The sequence below is a fragment of the Rana temporaria genome, chromosome 12, assembly GCF_905171775.1.
Source record: "Rana temporaria chromosome 12, aRanTem1.1, whole genome shotgun sequence".
Taxonomy (NCBI): domain Eukaryota; kingdom Metazoa; phylum Chordata; class Amphibia; order Anura; family Ranidae; genus Rana; species Rana temporaria.
Genome location: NC_053500.1, coordinates 84,566,498 through 84,579,995, shown reverse-complemented (window position 1 = coordinate 84,579,995; position 13,498 = coordinate 84,566,498). Strand labels below are relative to the sequence as shown.

Genomic DNA, 13,498 nt, shown 5'->3' with positions numbered 1-13,498 from the left:
GAATCCTGGAGTAGCAGCTCGTAGTGGCCAGTCCGGCAGGAGTATCTGGGGTAACTCAAAGGTCCCCAAGAACTTGGGGAGATCACCCAACGTGCGGAAGATGGCCGACTTCCCGTCATGAGAGGCCGAAAGTTGAAAGGGGAATCCCCACCGGTACCTGATTTGTTTGGCTTGCAGTGCTTCAGTAAGGAGTTTCAGGGACCTGCGAAGGTCCAGAGTCAATTTAGAGACATCGGGCAGGAGGTGAATGCGGACTTCATTAAAGTGAATGGATTCCTGCGTGCGAGCAGCCTGCATGATGGCGTCTTTAACAGCATAGAAATGAACTCTGCAGATCACATCTCTGGGGTAGTCCGGATTGGGATTCTTGGGCCCCAGGGCCCTGTGGATCCGGTCAAGCTCTATTGGATCCTCTTTGTCCTTTTGGAGCAGGTCATTAAATATGCCAATAACCACAGGGGCCAGGTCTTTGGTTTCAATCGTTTCAGGGAGGCCTCGGACGCGTATATTGTTGCGTCTGGCCCTATTCTCCTGTTCATCTTGGGAGAGCATGAGCTGCTGGATCTGGGCAGTATGTTCGTTTAATATGGCTTCATGAGCTTGCAGCGTGGAAACAGTCTCCTCCACGCTGTGTTCTACCTCCTCCAGCCTATCTGTGACATCCCTGCGTAGCTCGGATATCTCCTGTTTGTAGGAGTGCTCCATCCTCTGAACGCAGGCCTCAAAATCATGCCTAGTCGGCAAGGCCTTGATGTAGGCCTCAAGGTCTGAGCCTGCATAGGAGCGGTTTGAGCCAGGGGAGTGACAGGCCGAACGGACCGAGCCGGCGTCCGACTCTGGGGGAGAGCTGGCCCTCTGCCTGGTTTTCATTGCCGAGGAGGATTTCTGGGATGAGGAGCAATGAGAGGCCGCGTGTGTCCCTGAGGATCGGGCCGCCGCCATCTTGGACGGGAGGGTGCCGCGCTGCTCCGGCCGGAGTTTCTGAAAGAAACGGTCTATGTCGCCGTCCCTGCCCGGATCGGGGATGTGGTGAGTCTCTCCCCCTCCCTTTCTGCCCATCACCGACCTTTTTCTGGGTGTGTAGGAGCTGGTGTTGCCGTTCATCAGGCGGTGTGTGCGGGAGCTCTCAAAGAAGCGTCTTACTCCGCCATGCGCTAAGCCACGCCCCCTGTAAAAGGTATTTACGGGCAGGAAAAAAAATTTTTTTACTATCCAAAGTTAAAACAACAAGGGCAGAAGATTTAATAGATGGAAAGTTCAAAAAAATTACTGAAGGTCCGCTTATTAACCACTTCAGCCCTGGAAGGTTTTACCCCGTTAAAGTGGTTGTAAACCCTTTTTGCTAAAGATAAGCCTATAATAAGGCTTACCTGTAGCTACCCTGGATATCTCCTAAACCTAAACGGTTTAGGAGATATCCCCTGTATTTAAATGTGCCAATGTAATCGGCACATGCGCACTGAAGCAATGGCACGCACGTGCCGTTTATTTCAGTGACTGTGCCGTTACTGGCGGGAGTGACATCATTGTGGCTCTGGCCAATCACAGCGCCAGAGCCGCGGTACCCGGATGTAACTCCATGATGACATGTCGCCGGCCGATGCTGTGTTGAGAACCGCAGCGGGGGCTTCGATCCCAGGTGAGTATTACATAATGAGCTAGTACGCTACGCCTACTAGCTCATTATGTCTTTGTCTTGCAGGTGTTAAATTATTTTTTGCAAAGTGGGTTTACAACCACTTTAATAGTCAGGCCATTTTTTGTGCTACGGCACTGCGCTATTTTAACTTACAATTGAGTGAATGCCTTACCCAAATAAAATGGATGTAATTTTTTCCCCACAAATAGAGCTTTCGTTTAGTGGCATTTGATCACCTCTGCGGTTTTTACTTTTTGCGCTATAAACAAAAAAATAGCGACAATTTTTTTTGGTATAATTCTCCTTTAAGGGGGCGTGGCGGGGGGGGTGTCCTATGCCTAACTACTTTTGTTAATAGGCGTCCCTAGTTCCCATCGCAAAAAAAATTGAGAGGTATGTTTTTTTATGTACATGTGGTTTGTGAAAAGCACAGGCCCACTAAGAATGTTTCTTTCAGTCTACCAGTCAAAGAAACTAAATTCTGCCAACGCTGCCCTTACACATCTATTCGCACACCCATTTGCAGCTATCACGTGCAATAAAAGCACAAGAACACTCTCCTTGAAATTCTGAAAATGGTTCAATAAAGCTGAGTGACGAAGTGAAAAAAAAATGTCCCCCCAAAAAAAAAAAAATGGAAATCTCGCAAGAGCCACCACAGAAGGCCCACAGGGCACGCGAGAATTGACTACATGCTAGTGAAACTCAAGTCTATCAGTTGCGCGTGGTCCTCAAGTCTCGAGATATTTCCAGTTAGCGGCCAAGCCTCGCGAGATTTAGAGAGACGGCCGCTACCTGTGGGAAAACCAACACTCGCGAGATTTGGACGAGTATCCTGCTGCCTGTGGTAACGCAAGGCGGCCGCATATCGCGGTGGAACCGTATTATTTCCCCCCTTAAGTTCGTTCCGGGTGACGGGAACCTGCACTCGGAACAGCTGAATGAGGTGGTGAGCGAACGGAGCCTGGAGGGAGGAAGAGTGCGGTAGCCCAGCAGTGAGGAAGGAAAGGCCGCCCCGTGCTGACAGGACAGGAGAGGCCTGAAGTCATACTGTGTGTGTCAGGGGAGAGACCAAGTTCGCCTGGCACGAGGAGGGGGCACCAGCGGCCATTGGCTACAGTGGTATGTTGTGTAGAGACCGTTCCTCTGTGTGAGGGCCACATCGTTGCCTTTCATTCAGCTGAAGCCTCCTTCATGTCCATCAGCAGAGCTTGGAGAAGAGTCTGCGCCTACTCATTGTATGGATATTTCTCCTGCAACATCATTCTGTATATGAAGAAAGCTGGAGAAAGGACACAGCCCCCCTTTATTACCACCAGTGATTGTGCACCTACTCCTCATCGCCAGTCTGTACCTGGGGAGCTGAACACTGGACATTAGAGCTTCCTGATACTGACATCTAAGTTACAGTTCTGTGGCACCTCATTGGATATTTAAAGGCTCAGTGGGGTCAGAAGAGAAGGGGATAAGTATATATGCTTTGGAACTGTTGGTAAAGCATTGTCACTTATTCAAGTCACAGCACGCAAATTTGGTAAAGAGCCACTCAGATCGGTTAAATTAAAATATATATTGCAGCTGTTTTTAAGAAGAAAAGTTCTGCCGTTACACAGATTTATATGGAGGGAGGCTAGTATAGTTCCCTTTTATCTACGGTGGCACTATACTACCTCTGTCAGAGGAGTCGGACATTTTTGTAGATGTTAGAAAAACCAGGGTGAGAAACAATTTTTTTTTTTTTTTTGCCCGTAATTTTTATATTTTGTAATAATTGGCACAAGATTTTTCCCAGATCCTTCTTTTTTTTTTTTTTTTTTTTTTTGTGGGGAATACCCCTCCCCTCCCCCTTTTCCCTTTTTTGTTCTCCGCAAAGGAATGCCAAACCCAGCGCGGCATGGGAACAACAGCGGAGGATCTACGTCTAACATGCCACAGAGCAGTGGCAGCAGCAATAATAAAGACCGGCTGAGGCCCAGTTCTAAACACAAGCGGCATAAGGCCAAGCATCTCAGAGATTCTCCTCTTACATCTGAGCCAGTGGCAACAAACACACTAAAGCTTGTGGAATATGATGACATAAGCTCAGACTCTGATAGTTTCTCTGATGATGTTCCAACCAAAACAGAGAAACGAGAAAATGATGAGCGTAGGGGGGCTGAAAGAAGTGATAAGGTACATAGATCGAAGCATCGACATCAGCATAAACGGATCAAGGAAATTATTAAAAGCAAGCAGTTGGAAAAAGAGCGTAAACCAGAAAAAAGTCAGGAAGTGGTTGTGAACAAATTACAAAGTTCCAAAGACAGGACATCCAGCGCAACCAAAAGGGTGGCCGAGGAGCAAGAGGATCATAATCGCAGTTCAAGAAGTAGCAACAAGGAGGTTCGGACAGCTAAAGTGCATAGGGAAAAATCACGGCGGGAGAGGGAGCTTAAGTCTGGTCACAAGGACCGCAGCAAAAGCCACCGCAAAAGAGATTCCTCCAAACGTTATAAAACATCAGACAGTCCTAAAAGAAAAGGACGTAGTCCACGAAGGAAGTATGGGAACAGTCCAAGACAAGAAGATAGCTATTCTGATGCCTCGGGTGGGCTGGACTATGATGGAAGTTCACATGTTTCTTCCAACTATATTGAGGCTTACAAGAAAAATCTTGAAAGTCCAAGCTACAAAGAACCTTCTGCATACCAGAGCAATGCTCGCTCCCCCAGCCCATACAGCCGGAGGCAGCGCTCACTGAGTCCATACAGAAGGAGATCCTCAAGCTATGAGAGGGGAAGTGGCTCCTACAGTGGTCGCTCTCCAAGCCCCTATGGGCGTAGACGCTCCAGTAGTCCTTTTGTTTCCAAGCGCTCAGTGAGTCGGAGTCCAGTACCCAGGTATATATATATATATATATATATATATATATTTTTTTTTTTTATTTGACTTTTAGATTTATATTATTTCCACCGTTTTAATATATATATTTTTATAGTGTATACTTAAAATAAGCCTGTGTTTTGTCCGTGCAGGAAAAGAAACAGGTTCACTATAATGCTTCTTTTCACTCCAATTTTCTATGGTAAGAAGAAAAAGGAGGACTTTGTGATCTGCAAATTAAAACTTGGGGCTTACCTGGTTCTATGGGCCATTTTCCTGCTCCCATATGCACTAGATTTTTGTGCAGCAACATATGAGCACTGTTATATCTCTTGTCAGGTATGTCGATTTTATGTGGGGCAAATTAGAGCTGTGTGTGCTGCCATTGAAACAAAGACCTTTTGTCAGTTTGAAATAGGGCTGAAACGATTAATCGATATTATCGATAATATTCGATAATGAAAATCGTCAACGATTTTCATTATCGATTAGTTGGTCCGCACCTTTTGTCCGTCCGCCCATTCAAAAAATCCTCCTGTCCCAAGAACGCCGCCGTATTACACAGGACATGCAGCGCCGACGTGCCTCGTATGTGTACAAGGTGCCGCCGTATTACGAGGCACGTCCGCGCCGCATGTCCACGCCTCTCCTCTGACGTCAGCTCCCCACTGATCTCAGCCCCGCCTGCTGCTGCCTCGAGGGAACAGAGGCTAGAAGCAGCGGTGAGGAGAGCCAAGCTGCACTGTCTGTGAAAGGTAGAAAAACCTACCTGTCTAGTTTAGTTGCATACACTCGCACAGTAACAGTACAAGCATTCCTATAACAATTCCCCATCCTCCTAACTCCCATCATTAGTGTTCCGGGAGGAATAGTGCCCCATCATTTGGTGTTCCGGGAGGAATAGTGCCCCATCATTCGGTGTTTCTGGGAGGATTAGTGCCCCAGCATTGGTGTTCCCGGGAGGAATAGTGCCCCATCATTTGGTGTTTCTGGGAGGAATAGTGCCCCATCATTTGGTGTTTCTGGGAGGAATAGTGCCCCATCATTTGGTGTTTCTGGGAGGAATAGTGCCCCATCATTGGTGTTCCCGGGAGGAATAGTGCCCCAGCATTGGTGTTCCCGGGAGGAATAGTGCCCCAGCATTGGTGTTTCTGGGAGGAATAGTGCCCCAGCATTGGTGTTTCTGGGAGGAATAGTGCCCCAGCATTGGTGTTTCTGGGAGGCATAGTGCCCCAGCATTGGTGTTTCTGGGAGGAATAGTGCCCCAGCATTGGTGTTTCTGGGAGGAATAGTGCCCCAGCATTGGTGTTCCCGGGAGGAATAGTGCCCCAGCATTGGTGTTCCCGGGAGGAATAGTGCCCCATCATTGTTATTCCCCGGTGGAATAGTACTGCTGCAAAGTTGTGTAATGTTAATGGCAGATTTAAAAACGTTTAACATTTGAGTGTAACACTCAGTTTTTTGATTATTACTGTTAAATAAACGAAAAAATGACACATTACTTTTTTTAATGATTTTATCCGATTAATCGAAAAAATAATCGGCCGATTAATCGATTATGAAAATAATCGTTAGTTGCAGCCCTAGTTTGAAATGCTCCTGAGATCTTTTTAGAATGCAGTGATTAGTGTGTTTTTAACCTGGTTTTGACCTCCTGGTCTGGCTTTGACTTGCTGCAAGCGGGTTTTGCATCTTCTTACAGACAGAATTCTCACCGCTCCAGGTGAGCCTCGTGATGATCAGGGGTTGTTGAACCACCAGGGTGCTGGCAATGCGGTAATGGCAAAAAACAAAAGAACAAAAGCTGGACAGCCGCACTCCAAATTTTCTTTAAAAGAGATGTCTTTATTTTCAACTGTGCATACAGTCACTGCAAGCCCACAAAAATCAGTATGACCAACGTTTCGCACTAGCGTCAGTGCTTAGTCATGGCTAGGCACTGACGCCAGTGCGAAACGTTGGCCATACTGATTTTTGTGGGCTTGCAGTGACTGTATGCACAGTTGAAAATAAAGACATCTCTTTTAAAGAAAATTTGGAGTGCGGCTGTCCAGCTTTTGTTCTTTTGTTTTTTGCATCTTCTTGGACTTGCAGAAATGCAAAACTTTTTTGAAGTGAATATAAACCTGTTGACACAACTTTATTTTTTTGCATGGACAAATTTAATGTTGACTTTAACCTGCTATTATACCCAAAGAGAAACCTTTAAAGTGGTTGTGGACCCCCTTTTTTTAACTTTATACTACATGTAAGCCTATATTAAGGCTTACCTGTAGCTACCCAGGATATCTCCTAGACCTGCATGGTTTAGAATAGGGATCTACAAATCCCGGGCGCCAGGTCGCCATGGCGACTAGCAATAGTGTCCTGGCGACTTGGCTTGGAAGGTGGGCAAAAAAAATTAATACATTTTTTTTTTTGTGAGCTGGCGCCATCTGGTGGTGAGCCGTTGGTATTACAAGTTATTACCACCAGATGTGAGCTGGCACCATCTGGTGGTGGCCGTTGGTATTACAAGTTAAGCATTACAAGTTAAACAGCAATTCTAATTTAATTTTTCACTATTTTCACTGCCATCTTCTTCCCTCTAATTGGAATCCCCAAACATTATATATATTTTTTATCCTAACACCCTAGAGAATAAAATGGCGACCTTTGCAATACTTTTTGTCACGCCGTATTTGCGCAGCGGTCTTACAAGCGCACTTTTTTGGGGAAAAAATTCACTTTTTTTAATTAAAAAATAAGACAACAGTAAAGTTATCCCCATTTTTTTTTAATATTATGAAAGATAATGTTACGCCGAGTAAATTCATACCCAACATGTCACGCTTCAAGATTGCGTCCGCTCGTGGAATGCCAACAAACTTTTACCCTTTAAAATCTCCATAGGCGACTTTTAAAAAAATCTACAGGTTGCATGTTTTGAGTTAGAGGAGGTCTAGGGCAAGAATTATTGATCTCGCTCTACCAATCGCGGCGATACCTCACGTGTGGTTTGAACACTGTTTACATATGCGGGCGCTGCTCACGTATGTGTTCGCTTCTGCGCGCAAACTCGTCGGGAAGGGGTGCGTTTTCTGGCTCCTAACTTTTTTAGCCGGCTCCTAGATTCCAAGCAAATTTGTCAACCCCTGGTTTAGAAGATATCCCCGTTTCTGCATGTGCTAAAGTCATCAGCACCTGCACACTGGAGCAAACTGTACCTATGTGCCGTTGCTTCAGTCTTCGTGTCGTCATCGCGGCTCCGGCCAATCACAGTGCCGGAACCGAGATACCCGGTAGCAACTCAGGGACGACATGCCGGAGGAGGAGACGTGGACCGCTGCAGGGGCTTCGATCGGAGGGAAGTACTACATAATGAGCTATTATGCCTTTGTCTTGCAGGGTGTTTTTGTAGTGTTTTTTTTTTTTAGGAGGGTTTACTTCTTTAATATATTACAGCTTACCAATCCTTAAGAGTAAAGAACAGCCTCCTCTGGGTAATCGGTGTACTTTGAAAGGATTTTTTTTTTTTTTTTTAATGATTATTGTTATTATACAGGATTTATATAGCGCCAACAGTTTGTGCAGTGCTTTATGAAATTAAGGCAGACATTATAGTTACAATACAATTCGGTACAGGAGGAATCAGAGGGCCCTGCTCATTAGAGCTTATAATCTATTCTAAAGCCTCGTACACACGGTCGGACATCAAACAAACTTTCCCTTGGATTTTTGTCCGAAGGGAGTTGTCCAGTCACACCCATAGCATACACACGCTCTGACATTTTCGGCAACAAATGCGAACGTAGTGACGTTTCAACGTACTCACGAGAGTTTAAAAGAGGAAGTTCAATTCTCCGGCGTCACCATTTGGCCTCCTTCTGCAAATGGAGAATTAGTAGAGGTTTCGTCTGTGTGCATTCGCGATTTTCAGTTTCGTGCAATTTTGTTTGTTTCTGAACATCCGTTCGTCAAGCAGACATGTTGCGCAATGGGGTTGTGCTAACTTGACCCACAAAAAATATAGAAATATGTTTGATTCATATAACCAAAATACACAAATCTAAAGTAAAGACATTTGTTTTTACTCCGTCAGTATCACCAGCAAAGCAGCTTTTAGTATTATCACATTATAAAGAAGAAGAGAATGTGCGCTGCTTTTCTTGATTTCAGAACTTGCCGCGTCACGAATGTGCTCTTTCAAATACGAACGCTAGTTTTACCAGACAGAACGCTTCCGGCTGGTCTTTGCTTCTGAGAATGCGCGTTTGTACTTTGTACAAAAGTCCGATTGCTTGCTGTACACACGGTCGGACTAGGCACCATCGGACTCTTGTTGACGTAAAGTTTGTCCGTTTGCAGACCAAACTTTTTGTCTGATGAAACCTGAAAAAGTTTGTCCGATGGAGAGTACACACGATCGGACTAATTTGAAAACTTGCTGTTTTTGAAGTTTGTTGGCAAAAAGTCCGACCGTGTGTATGGGCCTTAAAGCGGGGGTTCACCCTAAAAAAAAACTCCAACACCACATCCAGCACACCAACGACATGCAAAGCACGCTGGCACTTTTTTTTCTCCGTACACACCGTTCAACTGCCACCTTCACCCAGGCCCCGACTCCCGCGAGACCGGGCGCCCTCACCGAAAGCCCAGCTGACCGACGCCTGGTGAAAATCCTCCCACGGCGCACAAAGCACCCCACCAGTTCTCCGCAAACAGCCGACCTGCGAGTCGGCTCTATATGGCGCCTGCGCAGTCAGCCGTACTCGCATGTCGGCCATCTACGGAAAACCGGCGATGCGCTCCACGCGCCATGGGAAGACCCCCACCAGACGCCAACCAGCCAAGCCCCCAACAGGAACGGCCAGTCCCGCGGGAATCAGAACCCGGAAGCCTGGGCGAAAACAACAACCAAACGGCACGTACAGAGAAAAAGAATAAAACACCAGCACACTCTACATGTCGCCAGCACGCTGGATGCAATGCCAGAATTCCCCTTTCAGGGTGAACCTCCACTAAGAGGGAGTGTCAAGTGATACATAAGGTAATAACTGCGGGGGATGAGCTGGTGGAGACAGTAAAAAAACTGTGGTGGCCCAATCCTTTAATTCTTAATTGTCCCTGGGTATTAGGTAGTGAAAGCCCTGTATGTCCACAAGGTAGCTTGTACAGTAAAACCTTGGTTTGAGAGTAACTTGGTTTGAGAGCGTTTTGCAAGACGAGCACATTTTTTTAATCTAGTTTGACCTGATATAAAAGTGATGTCTTGATATAAGAGTGGCGTCATGTCACAACTGAGTATAAAAGAGAAGAGAGGCGCCCCCAAGTATAGCAATATGGTTACATCTAATGAAGGTACAACTCAGCAACTCACATGGTTGACGACTAGAAATAGGCACATCCAAGCATGCAGGGATCCAGGATAAAGCTGTCCACATAGACCACTCTCCCCACCGCCATTGATGTCGTCCCTTCCACGAGCGGTTCAAGCCTCGTTTTCAGATCGCTATACTACAGGGTAGTCTTTCCAGTCACGATTGCAGACTGATAGCGGTGAGAGCCTGCGGTGAGGAGGGCGGTCTACGTGGACAGCCCTACCCCGGATGCCCCCATACCCAGATGTGCCCCCTTCAATCATCAACCATGCGAGCCGCTAAATGTTCTACCCTCATTAAATGTCTTCAATTGGAATTTCTGATGAAAAAAGTATTTTCATCATAAATTCCGATCGCGTGTGGGCCCTATTGGACTTTTTTTTCATCCTTGTTTATAAATAGAACATGTTTTATTTTTTTCCGATGGAAAAAAAAACACGATAGGAAATTCCTATCGTCTGTGTACAACTCCGATGGAGGAAAAACCCACGCATGCTCAGAATCAAGTCGACGCATGCTCGGAAGCATTAATTTTTCTCGGCTCGTCGTAGTGTTTTACGTCACTGCGTTTTGGACGGTCGGAATTTGGTATGCAAGACAGCTTGAACGGAATTCCGACTAAAAATTCTATGGGATTTTAGGCCGTCGGAAATTCCGATCGTGTGTACGCGGCATTAGAGGCGCCTCTCTTCTCTTCCACACTCTGTAGCTCCTGCTGGATTTGACTTCTAATCCCCTTGTGGAGGCTTCAATTTGTGGATGGACATTTTATGGTTACACAACCTATCACATTACTATAATATTTATATATGGACTATAAACTGAAGGACCTATGAGTAAATGGTTGTGGAACGAATCTGTCAGGGACGTACTGTTCGCTCCCCTTGGCGCGTGCCTACGCGCATGCGCCAACCACGGACCTTGCACGCAGCTATGCAGCCGGTGCGCGCACCTGCGTGCATGCGTCAACTACGTACCTTGCACGCACCTAAACAGCCTTTGGCGCCCAGCAGCCTATAAAAGACACTGTGGGGATGCTCGCGGCTTTATCTGCATCTGTTCCCTGAGCTCCTGTTGCTGTTAAAGCATTCTGTTCTAAGTGTATGACCCGGCTTCCTGACCTTGCTTCCTGCTCCAATCCTGACTCTGGCTTGTTGACCTTGCTTTGCTCCCTGCCTGATTACCCGTTGCTGAGACCCGCTTTGAAAGGATTTTAACAAACTTTGTTGCAGAGTCCTACCTGTGTTTGCCCTGCAGAAAAAAACTGTTCCATTGCATCCATTGGATATTATTGAGTAACTAATTCATTTTTGTCATGCGTTGCATATTCCCCCTCACCTTCCAGAACAGCTACTTGAGAGATGATTGGCTCCGCCCTCTACAGGAAACACAAATCAGATACAATTTAAAAGGCCCCTCCCTTTCCTCTGACCCTCAGTTTTGTGTTTCCATGAGCACCGACACGTTTTTCCTAGGTCTGGTAACTGTGGTTGGCAGACCCCCCTGCTCTGGCATTATCCAGTGCTGGGTGTGTTCGGTCCCTGTTCTTTTGGCCAGAAGGGTTCCCTATTTTTGGAGGTACTTGCTTACCTGTGTAAGTGGTGGCACATTCCTTCAGGTTTTTTCCCCCCGCTCTACCTGGTGGAAGCCTTGTCCTCCTCTGCTTCACCGAGGTGTACCAAAATGGCGTCGGAGGACTTCCGGTGACGCGGCAAGATTGCACCGGAAGTCACGTGACACACTTTCTGGCTCTGTGTTCATAAGGAACACGACGTAGTACACTGAGGACATGCTGCCTGGGATAGCAGCCTATTTTCCCTGGCCGATCTCCACTCACCACATGAAGCTTGAGGACAGGCCTGAGGGAGCACCCGCTCGGATAGAACCGGCGGCAGCCTCCGGTTCCCATACTGCCCGCAATGTAAGCCCTTGTCTGTGATTTTACAGGAGGGGACCTTTTTTGTATGGGCCACCTTTTCTTATGGCTCTTGCTTCTGCTTTTTTTTTTTTCTAGGCTAGACCGGTGAAAAAGAAATACAGGAACTGTAGAGCCAGGCTGTCTGATGGATATTAAAGGCTTTTTTTGTGAAGATTGTATTCCATCTAGGGCTAGTTCAGAGACTACCTCTTTGAAAGAGTTAATGTCTTCTATGAAGGAGGTGGTAGCCTCCTTTCCGGTCCTTTAATGACAGGGCAGCAGGTCTGGGGCCTTCGTCCTCTGGTCCCAGAACTCAAGAGGCTTCGGCCTCAGACCCCCTCCTCGGTCCGAGATCAGTGATTCACTCTATACCTCACATCTGGAAGAAGGTGGAGAACCCAAGCTCTTCATCTGATGGGGATTCCGCATCAGTGGAGGGAGGCGGGTAACCCTAAGTTTCTTATTCCAGCGGAGGATATTGATGAACTTTTAAATTCAATTTATGCCTCGAAACAGGTTGAGAAGCCACAGCAAATCCAATGTGCAGGATAGAATGTATTGGGGTCTTCAGGGGTGGAAATCAAGGACCTTCCGGGTTCACCAGTCACTTAACCAGTTAACACCCGGACCATTACGCAGGTAAAGGACCTGGCCAGTTTTTGCGATTCTGCACTGCGTCGCTTTAACTGACAATTGCACGGTCGTGCGATGTGGCTCCCAAACAAAATTGGCGTCCTTTTTTTCCCACAAATGGAGCTTTCTTTTGGTGGTATTTGATCACCTCTGCAGTTTTTATTTTTTGCGCAATAAACAAAAATAGAGCGACAATTTTGAAAAATATTTTTTACTTTTTGCTATAATAAATGCCCCCAAAAAAGATATAATTTTTTTTTTTCTCAGTTTAGGCCGATACGTATTCTTGCACATATTTTTAGTAAAAAAAAATCGCAATGAGCGTAAAATTTATAGCGTTTCCAAAATAGGGGATAGTTTTATGGCATTTTTATTAATATTTTCTTTTTTACTACTAATGGCGGCGATCAGCGTTTTTTTTTTTTTGTTTGTGACTGCGGCATTATGGCGGACACATCAGACAATTTTGACACATTTTTGGGACCATTGTCATTTTCACAGCAAAAATTGCTATAAAAATGCATTGTTTACTGTGAAAATTGCAATTTAGGAGTTAACCACCAGGAGGCGCTGTAGGGGTTATGTGTGACCTCATATGTGTTTCTATCTGTAGGGGGGCGGGGCGGGACATGTAACGTCACTGATCGCCTTTCCCTATATCAGGGAACAGACCATCAGAGACATTGCCATTGTGAAAAACGGGGAAGGTGTGTTTACACACACCTCTCCCCGTTCTTCAGCTCCTGTGACCGATTGCGGCTGCGATCGGGTCCCGCGGTCACGGAGCTTCGGACCTGGTCGCGGACGCGCGCCACCCACGGCTGGGCACTTAAAGGGGACGTACAGGTACGTGCCTGTGCCCGGCCGTGCTATTCTGCCGACGTAAATGTGCAGGAGGTGGTGAAAGATATGATTCTTTGGAAAGAACCTGAAAAGAGGTTGTTCCAGTCTAGGGCACAAAAGATTTCCTTTTCAATCTGAAATTGAAGAGACTTTTTTTTAAATGTCCTAAGCTAGATGCCCCTATGTCACAGGTTTCTAAAAAATCTATGGCCAAAACGAATCGATTAATCGATTACCATTTTC

At 46.2% G+C, this 13,498-nt stretch overlaps 1 protein-coding gene across 5 annotated transcripts in view; it reads left to right on the top strand.

Annotated features, from left to right (window-relative positions):
- The first annotated feature begins 2,444 nt into the window (after positions 1–2,444).
- Positions 2,445–13,498, top strand: part of CDK12 (cyclin dependent kinase 12) — a 425,890-nt gene continuing 414,836 nt past the window's right edge. For all 5 annotated transcript variants that reach the window (XM_040331634.1, XM_040331633.1, XM_040331632.1 and 2 more), the window contains exon 1: positions 2,445–4,518. In XM_040331634.1, coding sequence (XP_040187568.1) covers positions 3,515–4,518 — 1,004 coding nt within the window. In that variant the 5' untranslated portion in view covers positions 2,445–3,514. The remainder of the gene's footprint in view (positions 4,519–13,498) is intronic.